Source organism: Carya illinoinensis, chromosome 4 (genome assembly GCF_018687715.1).
Source record: "Carya illinoinensis cultivar Pawnee chromosome 4, C.illinoinensisPawnee_v1, whole genome shotgun sequence".
Lineage (NCBI taxonomy): Eukaryota > Viridiplantae > Streptophyta > Magnoliopsida > Fagales > Juglandaceae > Carya > Carya illinoinensis.
In genome coordinates this window covers 38,425,571-38,452,411 of record NC_056755.1, presented here as the reverse complement: position 1 = coordinate 38,452,411, position 26,841 = coordinate 38,425,571, and the positions used below count along the sequence as shown (strand labels likewise).

At 36.7% G+C, this 26,841-nt stretch overlaps 1 protein-coding gene across 1 annotated transcript; it reads right to left on the bottom strand.

The window, feature by feature from the left end:
• Nucleotides 1-2,228: 2,228 nt before the first annotated feature.
• On the bottom strand, nt 2,229-5,482 carry LOC122308292. Its single transcript, XM_043121537.1, has 6 exons — nt 5,244-5,482; nt 5,020-5,089; nt 4,834-4,939; nt 4,101-4,199; nt 3,879-4,013; nt 2,229-3,775 (listed from the first exon to the last, which is right to left on the bottom strand). The coding sequence occupies exons 1-6, from the start codon at nt 5,383-5,385 to the stop codon at nt 2,522-2,524; spliced, it is 1,806 nt and encodes a 601-aa protein (XP_042977471.1). The 5' UTR covers nt 5,386-5,482; the 3' UTR covers nt 2,229-2,521.
• Nucleotides 5,483-26,841: the final 21,359 nt, after the last annotated feature.

Sequence of the window (26,841 nt, the reverse complement as noted above, 5' to 3'; positions counted from 1 at the left end):
TTAGATATATTTATGAAAATTTGAAAAATATTATGAGTGCCACGTATAAAGAAATATTGAATTGAAAAAAGTTGCGGGCCCATATATAAAAAAGTTTTAAATTAAGATAAATTTAATGATTTGAGAGTTGTATATTTGAATATTAGACTTAATTTAAAATTAAATTAAATTAAGTTAATTTTAATTTATTCAGTCAACCAAACAAGTCTAGAGCTTAAAGTACGAGAAAGGTAAACGTATAAAATAAGTCTCATGACATTTATCGATAATATAATAAATTGTTTAGACATTATTAATGTTTAATAAATGCTATAAGATTCATTATATATGTTTATTTATCTCTCATTCTAAACTCTAAAATATCAGGAATTTTAGGAGATCTCTGTCTCATAATTTATACTCTATATAATATAATACAGTTCACGTATCGTACTTGTATATTATAATTATGTTTTATGTAATGAAAAAATGAAAAATTTGAAATTAAAAGTTCTATTAACTAACGGTCTAACATGACCATGAGTTGTACTGGCCTCTTGGAGTAATTGTCAATCTTTGATGAGTTGTTGTCCTGAATTTCCCGCTAGTTTCTTAATGCAACCTCATGTCCATCTAGTAACATATTACAAACCATGTACATCAATTTCTCAATGGTCGAGAACAATTGCCTCAATTAAGCTGGCCTAATTCAATACTTTCAAAATTTTAGATATCTACTTAAGAGGGGTAATATGTGACACGACATGTTAATCCAATACAAATATGATACGATAAAAGTAGATTTGGATTTAATTTTATTGAGTTCAAGTCAAAACAGGTTATAACGGGTCGTGTCGTGTCATATTAACTTTTTTGTAGGATTCACTAACGGGTTATAACGGGTCGTATCGTATTAATCCGTTATATTAATCGGTCGTATTAAAGTTTAGGATTTTGACACAAAATCCTTAGCGGGTCATGCTTGGATTGACCCATTAATTATAATGCACATGTCTTTGACCCATCTCGTTAACACGATTTCACACCTTAATATACTGTAGCCATTATTTCGGAAAAACTGAATCATTATTGAAACTACTCCTGGCTTTTTATTTTGTGCGTCTTTTGATCTTATCCTTGGAAGTTGGAACTTGTGAAATAACAGCGATCTTAACTCCAGCAATGCCTTGTATTGGCCCGTTTCCCCTTTGGCTTGCCTCCTGTTGCAAAAATAACTGGACAACTCCAGTTATTAATCCAATGGAATGGCTACTGTTGTTGCCTGTTGGCAAGCCAAATTCCTTAATTTTTCCTCTGCCTCCTTTACTGTGGCAAGCTGTGGCACTCATTTTGATCAAACCAAACCTCAATTCTTTATCTCAAAGTCCAACCACGTTAAGAATAAACTCCCACCTTAATTTGGAGAGCCACGTTGTTTTATACTTTTGTCAACTTTTGTCAGAAGTTTACTAAAAATAAATTTAAAGAGACCAACAAGTTTACTAAATGTCTTGCAATTGTGATGTTATTTACGTGTTTGTATAGAAATATATTATTTATTATAAATATTAAAAAACAAAATATATAAATATCTTTGATACTAGTTATTACGTTTATTAGATAAATAGACGGTTTTGGGCTTTGCTAGACGCAGTCGATAAATGCAGTCGGCATGCAATCAGTCGGCTGTACAGAATAAATAAATAAAAATTATAAAAATATTTTTTTTATGGTTGTACAGAATGAATAAAAAAAATTATAAAAATAATTTTTTTTTTCATATAGATCCCATATTAATTCATTTTTTTCAAAGCGACTGCACAAATCATTTCTCGTTAGTAAAATAGTTTGAATTATGATATTTTATGGAGTTTTGAAATATTAGAGAGAAAAATTTGAATAAAAATATCATAAAATTTAAAATATCATTATAATATAATTTTTTAACATTTTTTTTTTAGATTTGAAAAAGTTAAATTATTTTTTATATTTTATTTAGAAATTTAAAAAAGTTGTAATGATTAGATAAAAAAATTAAATATTTAAAATTAAAAAGTATTTATATTTAGAAGTTGTTTAGAAATAAATGAAATGAGATGAAACCATCTATCTCCCAAACAACCCCTAATCTCATCGTTTTCATCCAAGCCCTGATTGCTGAAATTAATATGGCTTCATCCAAAATTCTCAATATACTTGCCAAAAATCAAGTAATTGTGCATAATGCACCACTCTGCAGAAGTCTAAAATTACTTGGAGAAAAATCTTGTAGGACTAAAATTACAAACTCAATTTCAATTAACAATAGCATCATACCTCATACATCAACTGGTTCAACCCCCAACCCAAAAGAAATGTACTTTTTAGATACTTCGGTACTAATTTGAACATATTCTTACCTCGTTACACCTTTATTGCTACAAGATGTAGAACATGAAAGAAAACGAGAATTTTTACAGGTTCTCAAGCACCAAACATCAAAAAGATAAAGCTGCTAAGCAAAAAGCTAACACAGAACAGCAAAGTTGAAAACTGACAATTTTCAAGCTTTAGCTTTCCACTTCCCAATGCGCTTTCGTGCTAGCAATGACTTAGACCGAAAAGAGACACGCCCTTCATCCTCACTATCTTCACTATCAAGAACAATTACAGATTCCGATATTGGTGATTCATCTGTTTTTTGTCGCTTGATCTGCTCATGAATATCCATTCCATGATCACAATCCAACTTCTGCTTGTCGTCACACTTGCAATGTTCTTGCATATGGCGGTTCATGTGTGGATCTTCAGAGTGTTTGTTGGAGTGTGACAGCATCTGCAAGTTATCATCATGACTCCCTTGTGTTTGAGACAGAGAACCCAACGACAGCTTTCGACCAATCATACACTTCTTGTGACTCCCACCTAAACTACCAATCCCAGATTCCCTATTATAACCGTCCCCCACCTTTGACAGCATTGATGGTGTAGATGAACACATAGAAGGGCCTGTGGGGTGCAGAAGTGATGTCTTCTGAACTGGAACCACATTTTCCTTGTTTCCCATCTCTTGTGTCTGTGTTGGGCCTCTGAACTTCAATGGAAGCTTCTTGCCAGCAGAACAGAACGTTTTACAATTTCTATCACTGTAGCCATTTTCCATTTCATCAACAAAAGAATTATGAGGGTTTTCAATACATTTCACAGCTGTAGGAACCGGCAAGGCCCCATGAGATGCATTTGCATGGGACTTAGAGTTACAGGAGGTCATGATATCAGTAATCTGGCATGTGTTTGAGGATCCTGGGAGCTGCTTATTGCCAACAGTCAGCTTCTTCGCAGATCTCATGTTTATGCCTTTGTCTATTGATTTTTCATATTGTTCTTGATGATCATAATGGTTGCCAGCCTTTGGCAGTGATGATGACCCTGGAGAAGCCACAATAGGCTCCTGAGGATTGGGTAACACACAGCAATTTGGTACTAGATTCTGGTTGTCACTGCCTTCTCTATTCTGGAATCGACCAAAAGTTTCCAGTGACAATTTTCGCCACGTATGATGTTCCTTTTCCTGACCTTGTTGGTACTCCTCCTTGCCTTTTGACCCTTTTTTGGCTCCTTCAATTTCCATCCAGTTCTTGTAATTTAGAAGTGAAGAGCGGTCATTAGGCCCTTCATTCACTTCCCCATTAGCATCCCTTTCCTGGGCTGATCCTGAGGAATTCTGCAACAAATTCCACCTACTCCCACAAATTCCACCTGCAACACACTCATTTACAAGTCTGGAATCCCCACTAGCTGTTTTCAATTCCATCTGCTACAAGAGATTTACAAATGAAAAATGAATAAGGGTCTTCAAATTTTGTCAGAGGAGGAGGATGACAGAAAGAGAGACAGTTTAATGAACTGCACACTAATACCATGTTTGTATTTGAGTTGGTTTGAATGCTTTGACTGCCAGAAGAATTCCCACGAGCTCCAGCCTTGGCATATTTCTCAGTCATTGATCGAGCCTTTTGGTCAAAAGCTTGTCTGTTATATTTGTACTCCCTACTCTGCACACTCATCCAAAATGCAAAAAATCAAGCACTCTTCGTTAGCCAACTCTAGAGATCCAACCAATTGTGTGCACATCCACTTACCGCATCACACATTAGGCCATCATCAGGATTAGGTTCACTCAATAACAACCCAATGCTTGTAAGCACAGTCGAAATGTTTAGTGAAGGTTGCCATGCCCCCTGTGCAGATTATAAGAAAAACCTAGTTATAATATATACACAAATTAAGGCAAACAAATCAAAATTCCTTGACAGTATCTCGCCAAGCAAACATCTCACAAATTTAGGGTATTGGCTATGTCAAAATTGCTTTTTTTCAAAATTATACATCACCCTCTGATCATTATACCTAAGAGTATTATTAAGAGAACACAGACTCAATTCATATAAGATAGTAAGATTATGGTTTTCTAGTAAAATTGTTACATTGATTCATGGAAAAGGTGAGTGCCAGTCAGGTGATTCAAATACTTTGAATTTAAATAGAAAGCTGTTGTTTATTCAAATCGCAACTAGATTCTCATAAATGGATACACTACTCATATTTGTCCCACAACTAGCTAAAGTAGAATCTAAACATTGGTAATACCAAAATCACCGAAATCAAACTTGGCGAAATTCAACGTAAGACCAGAAAGCATCCTGAGAAACTAGGGAGAAATTTCAGTAAGAAACAACATAATAGTTCCCCCCACCCGGGGTTGTAACCTACTGTAGGTAATGAGTTAACCATAAATCTGTGAAATACACAAAACTAACAACGCCGGAGTAACAAACGATGTACAACTTTAACAAGCAATTACCAAAAGATGACCTTTGGAGGAAGATTAAGAATATCAAGGCAAATGCGGCCTCCGTTGTCGATATTAGGGTGGTAGATGGGTGTGGAAAATGTCACACTTGGTGGCTGAAATGGGTACCTGCAATCCAAGACGACTATCGTCACCAAAATATACTCAAAACAGGAAGGAATTAAAATCCATGCCAAATTTTGCCAAACCTTTCGGGTATTTGAATCTTGACGTGAAACACCCCGTCGGCATATACAGTCCCTTCAGGACCTGCAATTTCTAAAACACCAGCACCACAAATCGAACTACATGAAAACAGAAGGTAACAACGAGAACAGAAGGTAACAACGAGAAACACCCCCCCCCCCCCCCCCCCCCCCCCCCCCAAAAAAAAAAAAAAAGACGAAAGGAAGAGGGAAATATTAGAGCTTACGGGCATCGATGGTGGACAAGGAGTTTGGGCTGGAGTCGAGGTCGGCAGAGAGGAGTGGGAACGAGGAACCAGGAGGGGGGTCGGTGAGAAGGAGCTTGAGCTCCTTTTGCATCCGCAGATTAAGCCTCGCGGCCTGAGCCATTTTCGCGCTTTTAGGGTCTTCGCTCTCAGTTTCTGCCTGAAAGCTTCTGCTTTGCTGATGAGTTTGGAAAATTCCTTCGGGGGAAGGGGCGGTTGATCCAAATATATTTCTATTCTTTTTAAATATTATTATGTTTCTGATTTATTAATGCTGGAATGCGAAACCATCCAGTCATTTTGAAAAAATAATAAAATTTATTATTAAAAAATTAATTTTTTTATATTAATTTTATATTTATTTATTTTTTTAAAATTATTATGCAATATTTACTTACTATTATCATTTCACTTTTTACTTTTATATATTTAACAAAAATACTTTAGGTTTGAAATTCGGGGCTCAAAAAGTGTATCAAATTTTTTTTTTTAAATTAGTAATTAAATAAATGTATTTTAGTGCTGTTGTGAATTTTTTTTTAAAAAAATTATTTAAAAATATAAAAAAAGTGAATGAAAAGAATCCAAAAAACAAATTGCCTTTTTCGGGTTACATCGCTGTATCATGACTCTATATTTAAACCTACAAAAGAATTATGTTTTTAAATTCTTGAGATAATGCTCAAGGTTGGTTGGCGTTGAACAGGAATGAAATGATTGTGGGTGCAATTGAGAAAAATATATTTAGATTCCTGTTTTAACGTTCTATTTGCAAAGCTATTAATTTTCTCAATGTAAGTGAGAAATTCTATAAGTTTTTAACAAAGAAAGATGGCTTATTATTTCTCTTTTAGATGAGTTTTTTTATCAAGCTTAGTGTGATACCCTCTTATCTTTATATTTGCTTGAGATGTTCTCAATGTAAAGTGTAAAACTAGTCCTATAAAAATAATATATCTGAAATAATGCAAGTTTATACTAGTTGAGTCAAGTCTATAGAGAGTTTGGCTTCTTTTATAAAAAGCCTAAATTATGATCATGCTTGATTTATTTAGTTTGAATAGTTTTCATATATACTCAAGTCAAATATATATGTGGTTGCAACTTCATGATCTTCCTTTTGGTTGTATGAATGTCGATGGTAGGGAACAATTTGGTGTAAGTCTAGGCAGGGTTAAAGAAGTGGATGTAGACACAAGTGGTAATGGGTGGGGGCAAGCTCCTCGTGTGAAAGTTGAGATTGATATTACAAAGCCTCTCATGAGGGGTAGAATGCCAAATCTGTTAGTGCATTCTAGTGGGTTGTCAATCTCAAATATGAAACGTTTCCACACATCTTCCTCAAAAGTGGGATCATTTGACATGGTACAAATGGATGCAAGCTAGCAAGTTTGGGGCAGAGTCACAAACAAGGACGCCAACTTCAATATGGGCCATGGTTACATGCTATGACCACTGGCTATGGTAGTGCATCAGGCCAAAATAATAGCAATGGGTATTCAACTTCTCCAACGACTTCTTCAAGCAAGCAATTTGAGGGTCACAATAGGCCGAACAATTTAGATAGGGTTCATAACTACTACAGTTTAAATGAGTCTATGTGATTAAATGTAGATGGAGTGGCACTGTGCCAAGACAAGGGAGACGTGGCACCAATACAAATGGGCCAAGTATTTCAGATGACTGCCATCTGGGGCAACTATCATAGTTTAGCAAAATTAGCACTCTAGGGCGAAGAATAGTAGGATCAAACAAATGTTGGGATAAATATGGGGATAGTTGAGACATATCATAAATTGGTGATGATTTATGCTACCAGTACGGAAACTACAATCATGTATTAGAATTATGAGGAACACCATCCAATTATGCTTGTATTCAATGAAACTGTTGAAGAAGTAGATGAATGTTTGTTGAAGACTCAAGAGGCACCAAGAAAGAAAGTTTCTGGTAAGTTGTTTTTGTGTTTGTGTTTGTGTGTGTGTGTGTGTGTGTGTGTGTGTGTGTGTGTGTGTTTTGGGGGGGGGGGGGGGGGGGGGGAAGTCATTCTATCAACAAATGGAAGTGATGGGTAAGGGGTAAGCAGTCTCTAGTATTTACTTCAAGTGATATCATCTATAGGAGGAGACTAACACTATTAGGATTTGCATCTTTTGTTGAGAGTAAGACAAGTTGCAAAAATAGGAATTACTCGTCCAACCCTGTTTATATCAGCAGAGACTATTAAGCAACCCTGTCAGGAGAAATGAGGCTACTAAGTTTGAACTATGGAGGGTTTGGCAACCCTTACATAGTTCGAGACCTTGACTATATGGTTAAGGAAAGGAAGCCTAACATCTTAGTCCTAATGAAAACAAAGATGCAAACCACTAGTGTTGAGAAACTAAAATACAAATTTGGTTTTGACTCAATATGTGTTGATCGTGTGGGTAAGGTAATGTACTAGTTCCCTTGTGGAAGACAAAAGTTACTTTAGAAATCCAAAGTTTTTCCATGAGAGACATTATATCTTGGATTCAGGAGAGAAGAATGGATGACATCCAGAGAGGGGGAGGGGGGGGGGGGGGAGAATGGAATGATAGGATATACCGGGATATCTCAATCAATTGAAGCCATATATATGGTTATGTATAGGTGATTTTAACAAGATCATATACCGCAATGAGAAATCTGGGGGTGCTAAACAAAGTGACAGATAAATTGGCTGCTGACCACTGTGCTATCTTAATTTTAGCTACAAATGAAAACTTCCACAAAAGGAGATTTGGGAAAATTCATATATATGAAGCTAGCTAGGAAACTTTTGATGATTGTGAAGATGTTCTAGGAACGATTTGGAATAAAGATACTATACCATGAAGGGGATTAGTGCAAGTTTGTAAAAAACTAAAACACTAATTTGGAGGTCTAGAGTAAAAGCAAAATGAAAGAAAATGGTCGGGTGGTTTTGTAGCAAAAGATAACATAAAGCACTTACCGCAATCAATTAAATGCAAATAGTGTCAAAGATATCAGAGTTGTTAGAGAAGAAGTAAAAGTTATATTAACAAGGAGGAACTCAAGTGGAAACAAAGAGCCAAAATGACTTGGCTACAAAATGGGAATCATAATACAAAGTTCTATCATTATTGTGCAAATCAGAGAAGGAAAATGATTCTTGTCTCAAAGCTTATGGATGAATAATGCTTTAGTCACATTGGATCAAAAGCAATAGGTGAAGCTTTCGCTAGATATTATCAAGATTTATTCTATATATTACATCCGGTTAATATCACTTAATGTTTGTAAGCAGTTGATCTAAGGGTGACTCCAACAATGAATGTTGAATTATCAAAACTATTTTCTGTTAAATGGTTGAAAAGACTCTTTCAAATAAGACCTCTAAAATCACCTGGCCCAAATGGTTTCACTGCTTGTTTTTATAAGAAACTTTGGCATGTGTTAGGACCAAAGGTGATAGCTGCAATCCTTTCTATCATAAAATCAACTGCCAGTTTAAAGTAATCAATTTCACATATTTAACTTTGATCTGTAGGATCAGTAGTCCACACAAATTTATTGACTTCAAACGTATTAGTTTGTGAAACGTACTTTACAAGATTGTCACTAAAGTAATTGCAAATAAGTTGATGCTAATTCTACCTCAGATTATTTTAGAAAATCAGTATGCTTTTATTCATGGTAGATTGATATAGATAATATTTTGACAATGTATGAAACATTGCACATTATGCATACTTGGATCAAAGGAAATAAAGGGTATATGGAATTAAAGTTAGATATTAGTAAAGCTTATGATTAAGTAGAATGAGATTTTCTTAAAGCTGTGATGATGAAAATGGATAGTAAATTCCTAGATCTGAATTTGAAATGGGTTGTGATAACATCTTCCTCTTTCTCCAATCTTGTTAGTGGTGTTCTACAAGAACAATTCAAGCAAAAATGTGGCTTAAAAAAGGTTGTCCTTTATCCTCATACCTTTTTATATTTTGAGCTGACGTTTTGAGTAATCCACTTCACTTTGTTGAAAGAGGGGATCTTATTTCTGAGGTTCCTTAGCAAGAGATCAACTAAAGTGAATAATCTATTCTTGACAAATGACAGTTTCCTTTTCTGTAGAGCCAATATGATTGAAAGGCCCCAAGTTAATAAAATCCTTGTCATGTATATAGATGTCTCTCCCTAAAGCAGATAGCTTCATAGCCTCTATATCATTTTGTTCATTGGTGCATCCACACACTTCAAAAGTCCTCTCAATATCAGATATCCACCTTTCTGCCCTTATCAGTCCCTTGTTTTCAAAGAATCTTGGGTAGCAATGAACCAAAAATTACTCATATTTATATCCGCTTACTTCCTCGCTAAGGGATCCTAACGACTAAACTTGTATGTGATGAGAACACATTTCATGTTGTTGTTCTAACAAGTCCAATATCTTATTTAGCACTCTCTTCAGTTCCCCATTTGGGCCATCTCTTCCTCCTTTGAACGATCCTCCCTCATGACCACTCGACATTTCTCCTCCCAAGGCTCTCGATCGCACCACCCTCAAATCCTACCACTTAACCCAAGTCTATTACTTGTTATCCCATTTCTCACTCCTAAGCACAGTTATGCCTAACACTAAATTTCAGCTTACGATACTAGATTAACTCCTACATTTTGGTGTTGTCTTATCATATGAAGAATTGAACAGAGTCAAGTACAAGCACATGCTCTAATATCAAGTTTTGGCACTGCATTCCTCATTAATGTGTAGGTGAGGATCTGTGGTGCTCAAAGTATCAGCCAATGGTCAACACCCAAGAAAGAATTGAACTAGGCATGTAATTTTTCAGATGAAAATACACTTGTAAGATATTTGTCTATGACATTGTTGCAAAAATATAAGTATGATATGTTATGGTGACATTGTTGGCTATTATGTACCAGAATATTAAACTTTACAATAAAAGAGGGCCTCTCGCCCTACATTAAATCACAAGATATTACATCATCTTAATGTATATAAAGTTAGTAGCCAGAAGGTGGCAAACCGAGTACAAGTACTTGCTTGACTTAATATTATACATATTCTAACAGAAATCACAAGGTAACTACGGCTGCTACTGGTCTCTATGCTCAAGACCCAAGTGGGTTTGACTCATCTTCCTCAAACATCACACCAAGATCTAGATCTACATCAAAATTTATGGTCTCAAAAATGAAACTACAAGTAGGTTAGGTAGCTATCACAATACTATTAATAAGAGATAATGTTATCAAACATGTGATAAACACTTTAATGAAAGATTGGACAGATACATATTTGTATGATGAGAAATCTACCACACGCTTATAGTTACATGTATCCTCAAATGTGACAAGGACTCACCCTCTCAGATAACACGTGAACAAATATAGGCATGGCGAGGAATCACACTCTGGGGGCACCACCATTTATGCTTATGCAAAGTACAGAAACACATCAGTATTAATGTGACAAGGAATAATCCATCTCTAATAAAAGTATAAAACATGTAAAACCAGTATTTGACCTATTTCAACCCCAATAACATTCTTCGACCACACAAGTGTTTATCACATAGATATTTGTCACACAGACTTTTCAGACAAAGATACTTATTACACCGGGAATGCTTTTATCCAACCAACTAACTAGAGGACACTAGGGGTGTAACCGGTCCAATTTGGTCCAAATTTGGACAAAATCTATAACCAAACTAGTAGCACCAGTTACCCCCCTAAACTAATAGTTTCAATTTTACCTATTTCAATCTGGTTCGGTCCAGTTTTTCAGTTTTAATATATTAAATATATTAATATTACTAATATATTTATCAAAAAAAATATGTTGAGAATTTAGTAGGCAATAAAATGTATTTAATATATATATATATTTTATATTTAAAATATATGATCAAATAAATATTCATTTTTAATATTAAAATGTTATGTTAGAAATTATAATATATTATTTCATACATAATTATATATATTATACATAAAAAATTACATATAATATAAAATATATTATATATAATATTAAAAATTAATAAAATATACATAATATGTGAATTGGTCATATCCAGTCCGGTATAAGAAAATGTAAAATCGATTCTGGACCAGATTTGACTGGTTTTTAAAATAAAGGTACCGATTCCGAACTGGACCAGTCGAAAGTCAGACCGAACCAACCAGTCTGGTCTAGTCTGGGTCAGTTTTTCAGTGTATTTTTACACCCATAGATGACACTAGCACATGATATGCCAAGGGATCCTACATCTTAACTATCAGGTGAGGCCAAACCTGACATCGTTCCAACTAATTCCCCACGATGCATTCTCATTCTCGTGTGAAGCACTTCACAACGTCTTACAGAAATGGTTCAGGGAATTCTCCATCTCTTCCCATGATCAATTCAGACTATTGAATTCTCACATAGAGATATTTGGGTTCCACATAAGGATTCAAAGTCATGTATTGAAAACAATTAACAAATTCAAACATTTAAATTAATGAAAATTAATACATAAATATAGGCATAAACGTAATGATCGAAATATTTATTCATAAATTTAGAATGGGAGAAAAGTTTACATAGATAATGCAATGCCTCTTACTTAAATTATTCACCCCACATTTCTCAACGCTATCGTAGAAACTAACATATCCTCCCACGTCGAAAATTATTTCATCGTCTCTCCGCTCCTTACTCTCCGAAGTAGTTGACTTCGCGAGTTCTTTGGTAAGTAAAGTCTCAAAAGTGAGTTTCTATCCCACATCTAGGTCCTTTAAAAGGGTTAGATTGTTAAATGTCCTTTTTTAGTCTGGATCTGCTGTATTTTCTTTAGTCCTACTCTATCATGTTGCAGGTTGACAAAGACAGATTGCCAAGCATGGTCCACATGTTTGGTCCTTTAACTTTTCTTGAAAGAGGGTCTCAATCATGGCCTAAGTCATATTGTTGCGTTCAAACAACATGACCCGTCAAGCGTTCACCTTCCATCTTGAAACCACTCCGGATGGAAGTCTTCAGATGGAGCAGGACTTTTGGATGTTGTTCTGCCACATTTATGGGCACTTCCATGTACTCCCAAAAGGCTTCTACACTTACCCAATCTTTTCCAAACTATTGCTTGCCTTGGCAAGTAGCTTTTTGTCTTGTCAAGGTTGATGGCTTTCGTTGATCCTTATTCTCACTTTCTCGATAACCTTTTCCTGCTTGCCTTTAGTGAAATGATACACTGCTCTACATTTCAGGGACATGTTAGTCGAGCAATAGCAAGGTGTTTGCTCGCCCCTGTGCTAGACTGGTTGTACTTTGCAATGTTTGCTGCTAATTCCTTAGACCATTGGAGTTTTTTTCATCTTGCCTTCCACTCAACTCCACGAATGGTTTGTCCCCCCTTCACGCAGACTGTTCCTCACAAACACTCAAATGATCAAGGATATTTTTTATGAGGAAGAGGCAATGATCATTTAAATTTTTCTTATAAATATTGAAAATTAAAAAGATAAGCTTGTATGGAAATGTACATCTTCAAGAAATTTCAAAATGAAAAGTGCATATCACCGATAGCAACATATAAAGACAAGGTTTCATGGTAAGTCCTCTATAGGTAGACTTCATGCCATCTTGTGGAATAATATTTGGTCCCTTAACATACTGAATGCAGCAAAAATGGTTCTCTAGCGAACCTATACAAATTCTCTTCCTAACAAGTTAGATCTAGGCAAAAGAAATGTGGCTTGATCATTCGTGTTCAATCTACATGACAAAATTTAAATTAACTAGACATATTTTGTGAACTTGTCCTTCAACCATAGATGCCTGGATGCTTGCAGGAAGGACAATTAGGAAAATCTTATTATGTGATGATGATTTTGGAGTCATTTTTTAACAGTTACTGCCAAAGGTTACTCAAGCTATACTTGAATTAATTGCAATTATTACCCGATTGATTTGGCATAGAAGAAATAAACTGATTCATGAAGTAATTTATTGCATCCTTAAATACTTTTTGATCGTGCTTAGTTAGCTTATGAAGAATATCAGTGGGCAAATGTGCATCAAACTGAGAGTCATAGACTAGATTAAGTTATCATGGCAGGATGGGTACCACCTATGCATTATCGGGTTAAGGTAAATTGGGATATAGCTATTAAAAAAGAAGCTGATAAGGTTAGCATTGGTGTGGTTATTTGAGACTGTCGATGGGAAGTCCTTGCAACTAAAAGGAAAAATTTGATTTATTGTACTTCTCCTAAAGTAGCAAAGGCAAGGAGTGTAGTTTAAGCCATTCAATTTGCAAGGCTCTCGGGGTGAAGAATTTTATATTAGAAGGATATGCTATCCAAAGGGTGACAACATTACAGACTAGTGGACTAGACACTAGCTACTTTGGAAGCTTGATTGAATATGCTAAAGAGCTTCTGACACAAAGTGTGGTGTGGCAAATACGGCTTGTAAAGAGAGAAGCTAATATGGTTGCTCATCATTAGGCCAATGCTGCAAATTTAGGGTTTTGGAAATCATTGACATAGACTTTGTTGTTCAATGTATTTCCTCCTTTGTATTGGCTAAGTGCCAACATATATCTTCATAATGAAGTATGTTGTTTTCTTAAAAAAAAAAAAAAAAAAACTTGATTTTTTTGCGATCACAATGGAAAGAAAATTGATCCTTTATATTATTGAATGTGTGGTTGATCTCTCTTCCCTAAGACTTGCATGTTCTTTTTCCTATCAGCTTAAGTTTATCACATGTGCTTGCTTAAGGAGTGGAAAGACTTACACAATGCAACTTGTTTTTATCTCTTCAATGATAGGAAATAATTTTTTCATTTGTAGGATAGAAGAGACATGGATTCAAGTTTCCAAGTTCATTTCCCATAATGAATCTTACTTTTGTAGAAAAGCTTTGCATGAAAGATGATGCAAAACAACATGCTCGCATTCTGGGCTTGCAAGAATACAAAGTATCAAATGTTGATCTGACAATCAAAGAACTTATCGAGAAAGGAAATGCTACGAGAAGAGTCTTTCCAAAGGATGAATAATTGGATTTGTTTTTTGCTTATATGTTCTAATGAATATTTGTGTTTCAATGTAGTGAAAAATTTATCAAAAGGGAACAATCTAGAGATGGATCCCTTGTAACTTGAGAGACTTAACTAAATTTCCTATCTTTGGCACCACCTATTGAATCAGTTTTTTAGGTTAACATAACTTATGTTGCCAACAACATCAACAAGTTTGGTTGGTCAAAACATACTAAAAGAGAACTTCACCAACATCTAATGCGGATCATGGTCCTAGCATAAAGGTAGAGGGCTTATTCACATGAGCTATACTATTTTTCATCCTAAATTCTATCATCTTCAATCGTATCTGGTGATGTGTCAGATTTGAACTAGTTACTTCTATCAACCACTTAAATGGTACTTGATTGGTCAGGGTTAGTAAAGCCAATTAAGATTAAGAAGAGTATTATACTTTTTCCCTTGTTAGCTATTTGGTTTTCACTATATAGAACCTAGTTTCTTTTAGAGCCTTCAACAACGGTTTCTTAACTTATTGCCCTGTCGAATACGTTAGGGAAAATAAGACATTGATTCAACTATGTAACTTTATTGGTACGAAAGAGCTATAAATTAGGAATGACATTTTATTTTGTAAGCTTTCATGCGATATACCATGCGTAAACTGGACTTGATGAGTTAAATTTGTTTAGTATCACCATAGCACTTTCTAAAACAAAGTGTTTGGTCTATTAAAAATATATACAAGTAAATTTATAAACTGATGTCGCTTGTTGTGGTCTATCCGATTGTAAAACTCATTTTATTGTAAAGTAGATGTGATGCATCACGTTGAATTACATCAATTTATAAATTTATTTTTATAAAATAATTGTATAGATGTAGCACTTCTCTTATTGTACTAGCTTAAAATCACACATGCAATGCACTTGATTGATTCCCCCTGCAAAAAATATGTCAAGTTTAATTGAGTAAACAAATTGTAAAAAACATCAATATGTATGCAATAATAGTCTCACAATTCATGCAAAAATGAAAATCATAACCTAGTAGGACACAACTGGTTAAATAAATGGGAAAATGCTCAACCTTAGACAAGCACCATGGAGAACTCAAGTGCTCACTACCTCGGTGAGCACTATTTACAAGCATGAAACTCGCCACCTCAACAAGCAACCATGGGAGGCAAAGTGCTCTCACACCATGTGAGCACCCTAGGGAAAGTGCTCGCAACGCAAGGGAGCACTTCGAAAAGCAAAGTTCTTGGACCTCAAGCAAGCACCACATGAAGTAAATTGTTCAAACTCCTAGCAAGTACCATGAAGGAGCATGAAACATGCCACCTTGGCAAGAAACTTAGAAAGTGGAAGTGTTCATCATCCAGCTACTCACTCCAGGAGGCAAAGTGCTTGGAACCCAAACAAGCAGCCAGGGAGGCAAAGTGCTCGCAACAAAGGTGCGAACCCCAGGAGGCAAATTGCTCAAGCACCTGTGAAGGCAAAGTGCTCGTATTCCTTACACTTTTCCTCTCCTATCTGCATTTTTGGGTCCTATATGCCTTTTTCCATCCTATCTGCACTTTTTCATCGTATCTATATTTTCCATCTTATCCCCGTTTTGCCATCTATCTCTTTTTATTTTTTTGCTCTATGAATATTTTTCTATCCTACCAATATTGTTTTCATCCTATTTCCATTTTTCCATTCTATGTATATTTTTCTTTGTTGTAGCTCCATTTTTCCCTCATATCTTCATTTTTTCGTCCTAGTTCCGTTATTCTCTAGTAGCTCCATTTTCCCTCCAATCTTTATTTTACCATCCTATATCTGTTCTCCTTCATGTTTATGTTTTTTCGTCTATATCCTATCATAAGCATTCACCTCCATTGGTCAACAATCATGGGTTTGAAAGTGCTCGAGCACAAGGCAAGCAAAATACTCTAACAAAGAGCTTACCCCCAAGCGAATACTAAGGTTAATAATCTTGGTGGGAAGCAAAGTGCTCGCTATCTTGACGAGAACCAAAAACTTACTTTGCTCGCCTTAGGTTTTAAGAACTTGTTGTTCGCCTAGGGTTCAAGCACAGATAAAATTTGAAATTGACCGGTTCACTCAGACACTGTTTATTTCTTTAATCATGTTATCTCAGACCCTCACAGCTGTGGGTAGTCTTTGTTTGTTTTCCCCAAGATTATAGCCCTAAACCAAATTGTTCCTCTACACTTGACAAGCTTGTGCACAGAGCTCCAATGTGATCTAACCAATTTCATCGAGGGTCTCAACTTTTGGTGATTGAGGGTGGGCTTTTCATGATTGGAAGGTCCCACATGATTTGATTGATTTGTTTAACTCTGACCGGGAGCGCAAGCTCCATCGTGGGTTTAACTAGGCCAATCTAACTGAAAGCATCTTGGTATTGAAGGAATTGATCGGATCCCACAAGGGCTCAGCTTTAGAGCATGGTCGCCACAAGCTTAAATGCTCACCCCACCCCGATCTCATCCCAGGAGCTCAGCTCCTGAGCATGGTCACCGCAAGCTTAAACTCTCACCCTATCCCCATGCTCAACTCGACCATGGGAACAAAGGTAAGCTAAGTGCTCAAAACGTTGGCGGGCTCATGAACAAGACAAAATGCTACATGTCAAAAAGGGACCTACTCAAATGATAAAACAAAAGAGAACATAGAGAAAAGGTTTGACATAAGGGCACCGATGCTACAAAATGAAATATCACTGATTTACCTAAAATCATAACTACTAACATGATCAACATGTAGAGTATTTTAATCTACACAACTACAAGAAAAACACAAATTTTAGACCAAACTAGCTCTTTTATCATAATTACATATTTTATTGCCAATTATTTGTATTCTCAGACTTTCTCTTCCTATTTCAATATTTTGGATCCTTGGTTGCTTCCGAAATGAGAAGAAATGGATACACTCACGTGGTGGTGATCAAGAGAAAGCTACATGCTTAAAGAAAATCTCATGCATGGCACACTACAACAAGTTTGTCCATTTCCCACAAGTTCTTTTTCCAAGACATAAGCTGGTGGAAAATACTTACCTGATGTTACAAACACCATCCATGAGAAAAATAATAATAATAATAACCTTTTGCCATGAAATAACGTTTCACGACCAAAAATTCGTGGGAAAAAATCACTTTTTGCTGCGACACAACCTTGTCACAAAACTATTCAGTATCAAACACTGGAAGGGAAAATATACTAGTTTTTGTAGAAACTTTATGTTGCCACAACTTTATTTTCTGGCATTTTGTTTGTTTTCTTATGGTGACATTATAATTGACGAAAAAAGTCAAAACCTGAAAACTTTCGTTACAGCGTATTTTTATTCTTTTGCGGTGAGATGAAATCACCGCAAAATTTTAAAATTTAAAACAAAACCCCCACCTCCAAAGCAGTGTATTTTTCGTTCCCCCTTATTTCTTCTCTTCCCCAGCCAATGCCCTATGGACTATAAATTTTCTCTCGCACCTAGGCGATTCTTCTTCCAAGAGGTACGATGCTCCTCTCATGCTCTCTCTCTTTCTCTATAAAAATGACAAAATGAAACCTAACATCGGTCTCTCTCTCTCTCTCTCTCTCTCTCTCTCTCTCTCTCTCTCTCTCTCTCTCTCTCCATCTGTTTCACTCACTATTCCTCTATCCAAGGCCCTTGTGTTTTTCTATAGATCCAAACCGACTAGGGTTTCTCTGATCTTTGTTCAGCAGTAGATGATCGATGTGTTTTTCTAATTTGCGATATATTTGCAGGTATTTAATCTTATTTTTTTCTTGGGATTGACTTTGGCGAATTTGATTAAAGTGCCTTAGGTTGCCAATCTTCTTGGCCTCTTTACCAGGTTGGCTGAAAATACTTTTGATCTAGTTTGAGAAAATTTTTTGAGGTGAAATTTTGATTGAGTTTGCTTTTATCTTGATTGCAAAATTTTCTATTATTTGGCTTTACATGAATTAAATTATCTCAACAAAGGTGAGTGGTCGTGCAGTACTTATATTACAAAAAAAAGTTAATAAGATAGTGTGGTTGTATAGTTGATTCATTATTGTTTATTTTGTAATGAAAACTAATTTCCTTATCTTGTTCTTCCATGCTATTGGGTTTGAGTATTTTTTTATTGTGTGCATGGTACTTTAACCTTAATTTGTAGTCCTTGCTTAATCATCTTAAATGTTTCCCATGTCAAGAGAGTTGTGTACGCTCTTATTATTTAGCGTTAGAAAAACTCTCTTGTATATTTCCTTTAGTATATTTCTTTCAGCCACACAGAGGCATTGCCTTTCAACATATAAATATATATATACACACATGTAGGATGCGAATATTCTTTTACATTTGAAGTTTCAGATAATATAAAAACTTAAAAGAAATGATTGGTTGAGAGGACTCTAGAGTGTGCAATCCTTTTAGTGCTTGTCATTGAGTGCAGCAGAGGTGCAAGTGCTGAGTCTGCATTGCATCGTGGTTGTAACTTAGTGATGCATGACTTGCATGCGGTACGTACAGAAGAGGTGTAGCAGTATCCGTTGTGAGTGGTGGTCTTGATTCGTCGTCTTCTGTATATGATGCTTGAACAGTCTCCCTCAAGTCAAGCTGCAATGAACAGAGGCATAGACTTGAGCAAAGAGCTTGGAATCGCACAACTGATAGGGGTTTTGTCAACGCATCTGTGAGTTGGTCTATGCCTGAGATAAAGGCCACTGTTAGGGACTTGTTAAGAACACGATTTCTCACAAAGTGAAAGTCTATTTCCACATGTTTGGTTCTTGCATGAAAGACTGGGTTGGAGGACAAATATGTTGCTCCTAAGTTGTCACAAAACAGGGTCAGTGTAGCTGTGAGGTGGATGCCAAGGTCTTTGCAAAGATTTTGTACCCATATGACTTCAGCAGTAACGTTTGCTACTGATTTGAACTCTGCTTCAGTAGATGATCTCGCTATTGTAGGATGCTTTTTAAATAACCAAGAGATTAAGTTAGACCCTGAGAATAAACAGTAAGCACTTGTTGATTTTCTATCGTCCGGACAGACAGCCCAATCGACGTCCGAAAAAGCTGTGATGTTCATAGATGAGGACTTAGAGAACTGTAGACCAAGGTGGGATGTGTGTTTTAAATACCTCAATATCCATTTAACTGCTTGCCAGTGGGGAACTCTTGGAGCATGCATATATTGGCAGACTTTGCTTACTGCAAAGGCCAAGTCTGGCTTTGTAAATGATAGATATTGAAGGGATCCTACGGTGTTACGATAGAGAGATGGGTCTTTAAACATATTACTAGAGTGCGAGCTTAACTTTTCAAAAACTAACATTGGAGTTTTCACAGGCTTGGCTAAGATCATATTTTTCCTTTTGAGTAGATTGGTGATATACTTCTTTTGAGTTAAGAGAAGTCTAGCAGCATTGTATGTTGCTTCAATGCCTAAGAAGAAATGGAGTTTGCTAAGATCGGTGATCGAAAAATCTGTTCTTAGAGCATGAAGCAGTGCAGTGATGCAGTTGATGTTAGCTCCAATGATAAGCAAATCATCAACGTACACCAAGACATATAGAGCAAAGGAACCATTAACCTTGACAAATAAGGAGGAATCTGCAATTGAAATGTTGAACCTGAGTTCCACAAGTTTTTGGCTTAGGCGGGAATACCACGCCCTGGGTGATTGTTTTAAACCATAAATTGCCTTTTTGATCTTGCATATGTGAGTGGGAAACTGCGGGTGAGTGAAGCCTGGAGGTTGTGCCATGAACACAGTTTCATTGAAAGGACCGTGAAGAAAAGCATTTGGATGTCATATTCTTGAATCGGCCAACCACTGGTTACAGCAAGAGCAAAGACGAGTCTTATAGTTGAAGCCTTCACAACTGGACTAAACGTTTGATCATAGTCGATGCCAGATTGCTGTAGAAAACCTTTTGCTACTAGATGATCTTTTCTTCTTTCAATGGTGCTGTTAGAAAGTTTCTTTGTTCTAAACACCCATTTACATGGTACAATATTCTGGGCTTGAGAAGCTGGAACCAGTGTCCATGTTTCATTGCTAAGAGAGCATTGAATTCTTTTGACATGACTTCACGCCAATCTGAAAACTTATGTGCTACTAAAAAACAGGTTGGAGTTTCAGGTATGTTGCTGGAGGAGGTGGTTGAGATATGGGCTTTTGGTGGTGGCCATCGGATGGTGCCATCGGTGTACTGACGTGGGGGGGAGGAGGCAGTTTGTGAGCAAGTTACCATGGACCTTGAGTTTGAAGGTGGTGGTTCCTGAGCATTTTGAGTCTATGTTGATGGAAAGGGAAGTCTTGATAGAGACGAAGGGGGTTGGGTTGGAATTGGGCCGAGTATGGATTGGGTTTGTTGTGTTTGAATTGGGGTGGAGTTAAAAATTGGAAGGAGAGTTCTGCTTTGGTCAAATATTGGCTCAGAGTCGAGTTTGGTTTGTTCTGAAAAGGGGAACAATGCCTCATTGTGTTTTATATCCTTAGAGATATAAACTAGTTTTGAAGGGATGTGATAACATATTGAACCATGGTGGGTTGGACTAATATCGAAATAGACACATTGAAGGGACCGAAAGTCAAATTTGTTTTTATTGTATGCCCGTGTGAGTGGCCAACAGGCCGATCCAAACACGTTGATAAGTTTAAAATCTGGGTTCTTTTTGTTAAGTATGAAGAATGGAGATGAAAAATTAAGTGAAGAGGATGGAAGCAGATTAATTAAGTGCACTGCATGTTGGAAGGCATATGGCCAAAAAACTAAAGGAACATAGGCATGTGCAAGTAAGGCTAGGCCGAAGTCAACAATGTGTCTATGTTTTCTTTCAATGATGTCATTTCGAGTGTGGGTGAGGGCATGTGGTTTGGTGCATGATTCCAGAGGTGGAGAGAAGCTCTGTGAAGGACCTGAACTCCCCTCCTCGATCTGTTTGAATTTGTTTGATTTTGGTTTTAAACTGCAACTCAACGTAAGCTTTAAATTTGATAAAAGTAGGCAAAGCTTGAGATTTAGTTTGTAGAGGAAATAGCTAGGTGTATCTTGGGTAATCGTCTACAAATGAAATATAAAACCTAAAACCATCCTTAGAAACATGAGAAGATGGTCCCCATAAGTGACTAAATACAAGCTGGAAAGGAGCAACACATTTTGATTTTCTAGTTGGTGTTGGTTTGCGATGATGCTTAGCCATTGCACAAGCATTACAAAAATGCAAAGACGACATTTCATCAAAAGGTAAGCCATGTTGAAAAAGAACTTGATGCACGACCTTGAGTGAGGGGTGTCCAAGGCATGAGTGCCATGTAGAAATGGAGTTGCATGTATTGGAATATGCTAGAGGGGATGGAGTGGAGAAAGTATAAAGGCCGTTATTTGTTATCCCTTGAAGTAGAAGAGTTCCCATGGGGTAGTCCTTTACTTAAATGATCAGAGAAAAATTCAAAATGAACGTGATTATCGGTGCAAAATTGCTGGATAGAAATGAGATTTTTGTTAAAAGTAGGAATACAAAGCATTTTTGTTAGAATAAAAGGAGATGAAGTTGAGGAAACTAGGGCTGAACCAGTTTGTGTGATTGGAACAAGAGATTCATCACCAACTCGTAGTTGATCTGTTCCATGGTAATCGGTGGATTGGAACAAGAGGTTCAGGTTAGCTAGCTCACTAGTTATGTGATTTTTTGCCGCTATGTCAGGATACCAGGTACCATCTGTGGCATAGGCAGAGGCAGAGGCTGTGTAGTGAGCTGAGGTAGGAGCATTTGTAGTGTAGGACTAATTGAAGCGGTGGAAGCATCATGTAAAGGCCATGTGGCCAGCCCTGTTGCATACTTGACACACAGGACGAGTGTCAGTAGAAGGTGTAAAGGAACCAGTTTGAGGACTACCTAAATAGGCAGGGGAACCATGCCCACGGTTGCTTGTACATCCCCTTTGGTTGTTGCATCCGCGACCACATGAGCCTCGTCTATGAGCAAAAGATTGAGGACTGCGAGCACAAAAATGTGCTGAAGGATTGGAGAAAATAGTGGTATTTGTGGCATGGTGTTGCAGTCGAGCTTCGTGGGCTAAGAGATGTCCAAGAAGGGAATCTATGGATATGGGATCTATTCTTGTGGTAACAGAGGACGCTAGGGGATTGTAGTCAAGACCAAGTCCCGCTAAGAGGTAAGGTACAAACTCATTAGATGGCAATGGACGGCCATCAGCAACCATTGTGTCTGCTAAGGTTTTTGCACGGCAAAAATACACCAAGATAGAGTCACTGCCTTTCTTGACTGAGGCAAGTTGGAGCTATGTTTGAATTAAGCATGATTGGGATGAAGACGCATAGGAAGATTCTAATGATAACCAGACATCACGAGCAGTGGCACAACCAACTACTTGGGCAATGATAGATTCAGAGAGGGAGGAGATTAAAGCTGACATAACCAGTTGATCTTGCTGGAGCCAGTGTTCATACTGTGGGTTGGGCAAAGAGTTGGAAAGAAGAATGGGAGGGGATGGGCAAGTCCCATCAACATATTGGAATAATATTTGGCCACGGAGGTAAGGCACAAGTTGCACCTTCCATAAGAGATAGTTTTCTGGATTCAGTTTGACAGAGAGTATATGGGAAAGGTTGGGTGAATGAAGAGATGGAAGAGAAGTGGGTGAGGGAGAAGAAATAGTGTCGGAGGAGGTAGACATTGTGTACAATTAGTCCTTAGGTATGCTCTGATACCATGTTAGAAAAACTTTCTTGTATATTTCTTTCAGCCACACAGAGGCACTGCCTCTCAACATATATATATATATATATATATACACATGTAGGATGCGAATATTCTTTTACATTTGAAGTTTCAGATAATACAAAAACCTATAAGAAATGATTGGTTAAGAGGACTCTAGAGTGTGCAGTCTTTTTGGTGCTTGTCGTCGAGTGCAACAGGGGTGCAAAAGCTGAGTCTGCATTGCATCGTGGTTGTACACTTAGTGTTGCATGGCTTGCATGTGGTACGTACAGAAGAGGTGCAGTAGTATCCATTGTATGTGATGCTTGAACATTTAGAGATCGAAAGAATTTATTATTTTATAAAGGTTTTGCAGACTGTATACATCTTCTTTTATGTTGAAAGAGAAAAATTGATATTCTATTCTAGAGGAAAGAGATGAGAGACTATTTCTAAAATTTCTCTAACTGAATTATTTCTCAAGTGGCGTACTCTGTGCCAATGCATACATGGGTATTTATAAGCTTGTAGATTCACATAGCTTTTACTCTAAACATGAACTTCCCTAGAACGAACACCCAAGTACATGAATATCCCAAATACATGAATCTCTAAATACATGAATTACTTCTTTCAAAATGAATCTTCACTCTAGTTCATGAATCCACCAAAAGACAATTAAATTAAGTTTATTTTTCAACACCTACCTTTAAACTTAATTCTTGGTAACTCCAAGCAACATCCATTTGATAAATCCTCCACTTCTTTTGAGCTGCAAGAGAAATGGTCATCCAGATCGTCTCTAATCTTGCGATAGGGGCAAAGACTTCCCCATAATCAATACCAGAATGTTGGCTATATCCCTTGGCCACCAATTTCGTCTTAAATCTTTCTACTTCTCCCATGGCATTCTTCTTTGCTTTGAAAATCCACTTCACACCAATGGGCTTTTGTCCCTTCAATAAACTCGCCAATTTCCAAGTATCATTCTTCTTAATTGATTTGATCTCCTCATCCATGGCAATTCTCTACTTTTTCTCTTGTACTGTTTCATCAAAATCTATTGGTTCATAAGCGGCAAAGTGACAAAAAAGAGTTATATCATCATTTAAATTCTCCATTATCTCATAAAGATCTTGGAGACTTCTTATTCAGGATTGCCTTTCACTAGAACTTTCTTTATAAAATAATGATGAAGGAGTACTAAGAATTGTTTGTGATTGAGGAGGTGTCATGAGTTCTTGTATATCATTTCCTTGATCTTCATCTTTAAGGAAGGGAAAGAAATCATATCTTTCTTTTTCTTGATCACTCCAATCCCATGAATCTTCTTCGTCAAATTCCACATCTCTACTAATGATCATCTTCCCAGTGCTTGGATTATAAAGCTTGTAGCCTTTGGATCTTTGATCATAACCCTTGAAGATGTGCTTCTTATTTTTATCATCAAGCTTGAATCTTTTTTGATCGGGCATATGCACATAGCCAATACTTCCAAAAACTCTCAAATGAGAAACACTTGGCTTTCTTTCACTCCATACTTCTTGGGGAGTTGAGTTCTCTACACTTTTTGTAGGACAATGGTTTGATAAGTAAACAACACAATCAACTGCTTCTGCCCAAAACTCTTTAGGCATCCTCTTCGTCTTCAACATGCTTCGAGCCATATTGAGAATCGTTTGGTTCTTTCTTTCAACCATCCCGTTTTGTTGAGGTGATCTCAAAACCGTCAAAGCCTAATGAATCTCATGTACTTCACAAAACTCATTAAATTCATTAGATGTAAACTCATCCCTTCTATCTGATCTCAAAGCCTTAATCTCATAGCCACTTTCTTTTCAACAAGTGCTTTGAATTTTTTAAAAGCACCAAACACTTCAAATTTTTCTTTCAAAACACATACCCACATTTTTCTACTAAAGTCATCAATAAAGAGGAGGAAGTATCGATTTTTACCAAATGAAGAAGGCTTGATCGGTCCACAAACATCTGCATGAACAAGTTGGAGTGGCTCACTTGCTCTAGTAAATTATTCCTTTGGAAAGCTCTTCCAGAATTGTTTGCCAACAAGATACCCTTCACAACATTGATCAGATTGATCAATAGGTGGCAAGCCTTTCACCATCTCCTCCTGAGTCAACAACTCCAATCCACCAAAATTCACATGCCCCAGCCTCAAATGTCAAAGCCAAGACGTATCTTTCACACAAGCTTTGAGGCACTTAGCCACATCAGTTTGAATATCAAGTAAAAATATCCTATTGCTTGTCATGAACACTTTATCAATCAAATTCTTCTTCCCATCTCTTAGAAAAAGACTACGATTTTTCATTTCAATCTCATAGTCTTTTTTCAAAAGTTGCCCCAAACTCAAAATGTTGTTTTTCATACTTGGAACATAATAACCATTTGACATAAATTGATGGCTCCCATTTTTCAACCGAATTAGAATCATACCTCTCCCTTTGATGGAAATTTTTGACAAACCTCCAAAAGTGACATTCTTACTTACTGATTCATTGAGCTCCACGAACTTGCTTTTGTCTCCGCACATATGATTGCTTGCAGCATTATCAAGATACCACAAATTCAATTTGCTAGTTTCTTCTCCTTTGTAGGCTAGTAGCAAAGTCGGCTCTGCTTCCTCATTTTCAACATGATTTCACCTTCTGCTCAGCATTGCTAGGAGAACTCCAACACTCCAAAGCATAGTAGTCATGCTTTTGACAATTGTAACATTTAATTTTGGACTTGTCATATTGTTGTCCATTCTGCATTGAGTAATTTTCTTTGCCACGACCTCTTGTTGATTGACCTCTCTCTTCATGGTTAGCATTTTGATTGTTTTGTCTGCCTCTTCCTCATCCTCTTCCTTTTCTTCCTCTTCTTGTCCACGTCCGCGTCCTCTTCCTCGTTGACTTTTATCATGCTCTCCTTCCTTTTCTTTTATAGAGAGCTTTGTGGCAAGAACCTGCTAAATAAGTTCTTCCTTATTCTTGAGTCTCTCTTCATGGGCTTGGATAGATCCCATGAGTTGATCAACCATCATCGTCTCCATGTCTTTTGACTCTTCAATAGCCACCATAATATAATCGAACTTTGAATGCAACAAGCAAAGAATCTTCTCAACTACCCGGACATCCTCCAATTTTTCTCCATATCTCCTCATTTGATTCACAATGGCCAAAAATTTTGAAAAATAATCCGCAATCGTCTCAGATTCTTGCATACAAAGGACTTCAAACTCACCTCGTAGCGTTTGGAGCCTCACTTTCTTCACTATATCAACTCCTTTATAGGAGTTTTGTAAGATCTCTCATGCTTGCTGGGAATTAGTGGCATTGGCCACTTTCTTAAACATTGCTTCATCCAAACATTGATGGATGAGCGTGAGAGCTTGTTGGTCCTTCTTCCACAACCTTTGCAGAGCCTCCTTTTGATTATGACTCAACGAAGCTTCATCTCTAGGCTCCTCATAGCCTTTATATACGATCTCCTATGCATCTTAAGATCCAAGCAAAGCTTTCATTCGAATGCACCAATTCTCACAATTCTCCTTTGTCAAATGTGGAAATTGAAATGGAAACGACGTGTTGGCCATCTTCATGATTTAGAAAATTGTTGCTCTGATACTAGTTTGTTGGAGGAGTAAAACTAGTATTCTACTCTAGAGGGAAGAGAGGATAGACTATTTCTAAAATTTCTCTAACTAAATTATTTCTCAAGTGGCTTACTTTGTGCCAATGCATACGTGGGTATTTATAAGCTTGTCGATTCACCTAGCTTTTACTCT

What these genes read in the sequence shown, in the direction of transcription:
- LOC122308292 (XM_043121537.1), bottom strand. Translation starts at nt 5,385, where the DNA reads ATGGCTCAGGCCGCGAGGCTTAATCTGCGGATGCAAAAGGAGCTCAAG. An exon ending in CTTGTCCACCATCGATGCCC is followed by an intron (nt 5,090 to 5,243) that starts GTAAGCTCTAAT and finishes CTGGTGTTTTAG; the next exon opens with AAATTGCAGGTCCTGAAGGG. An exon ending in CCAACTCAAATACAAACATG is followed by an intron (nt 3,776 to 3,878) that starts GTATTAGTGTGC and finishes AATCTCTTGTAG; the next exon opens with CAGATGGAATTGAAAACAGC.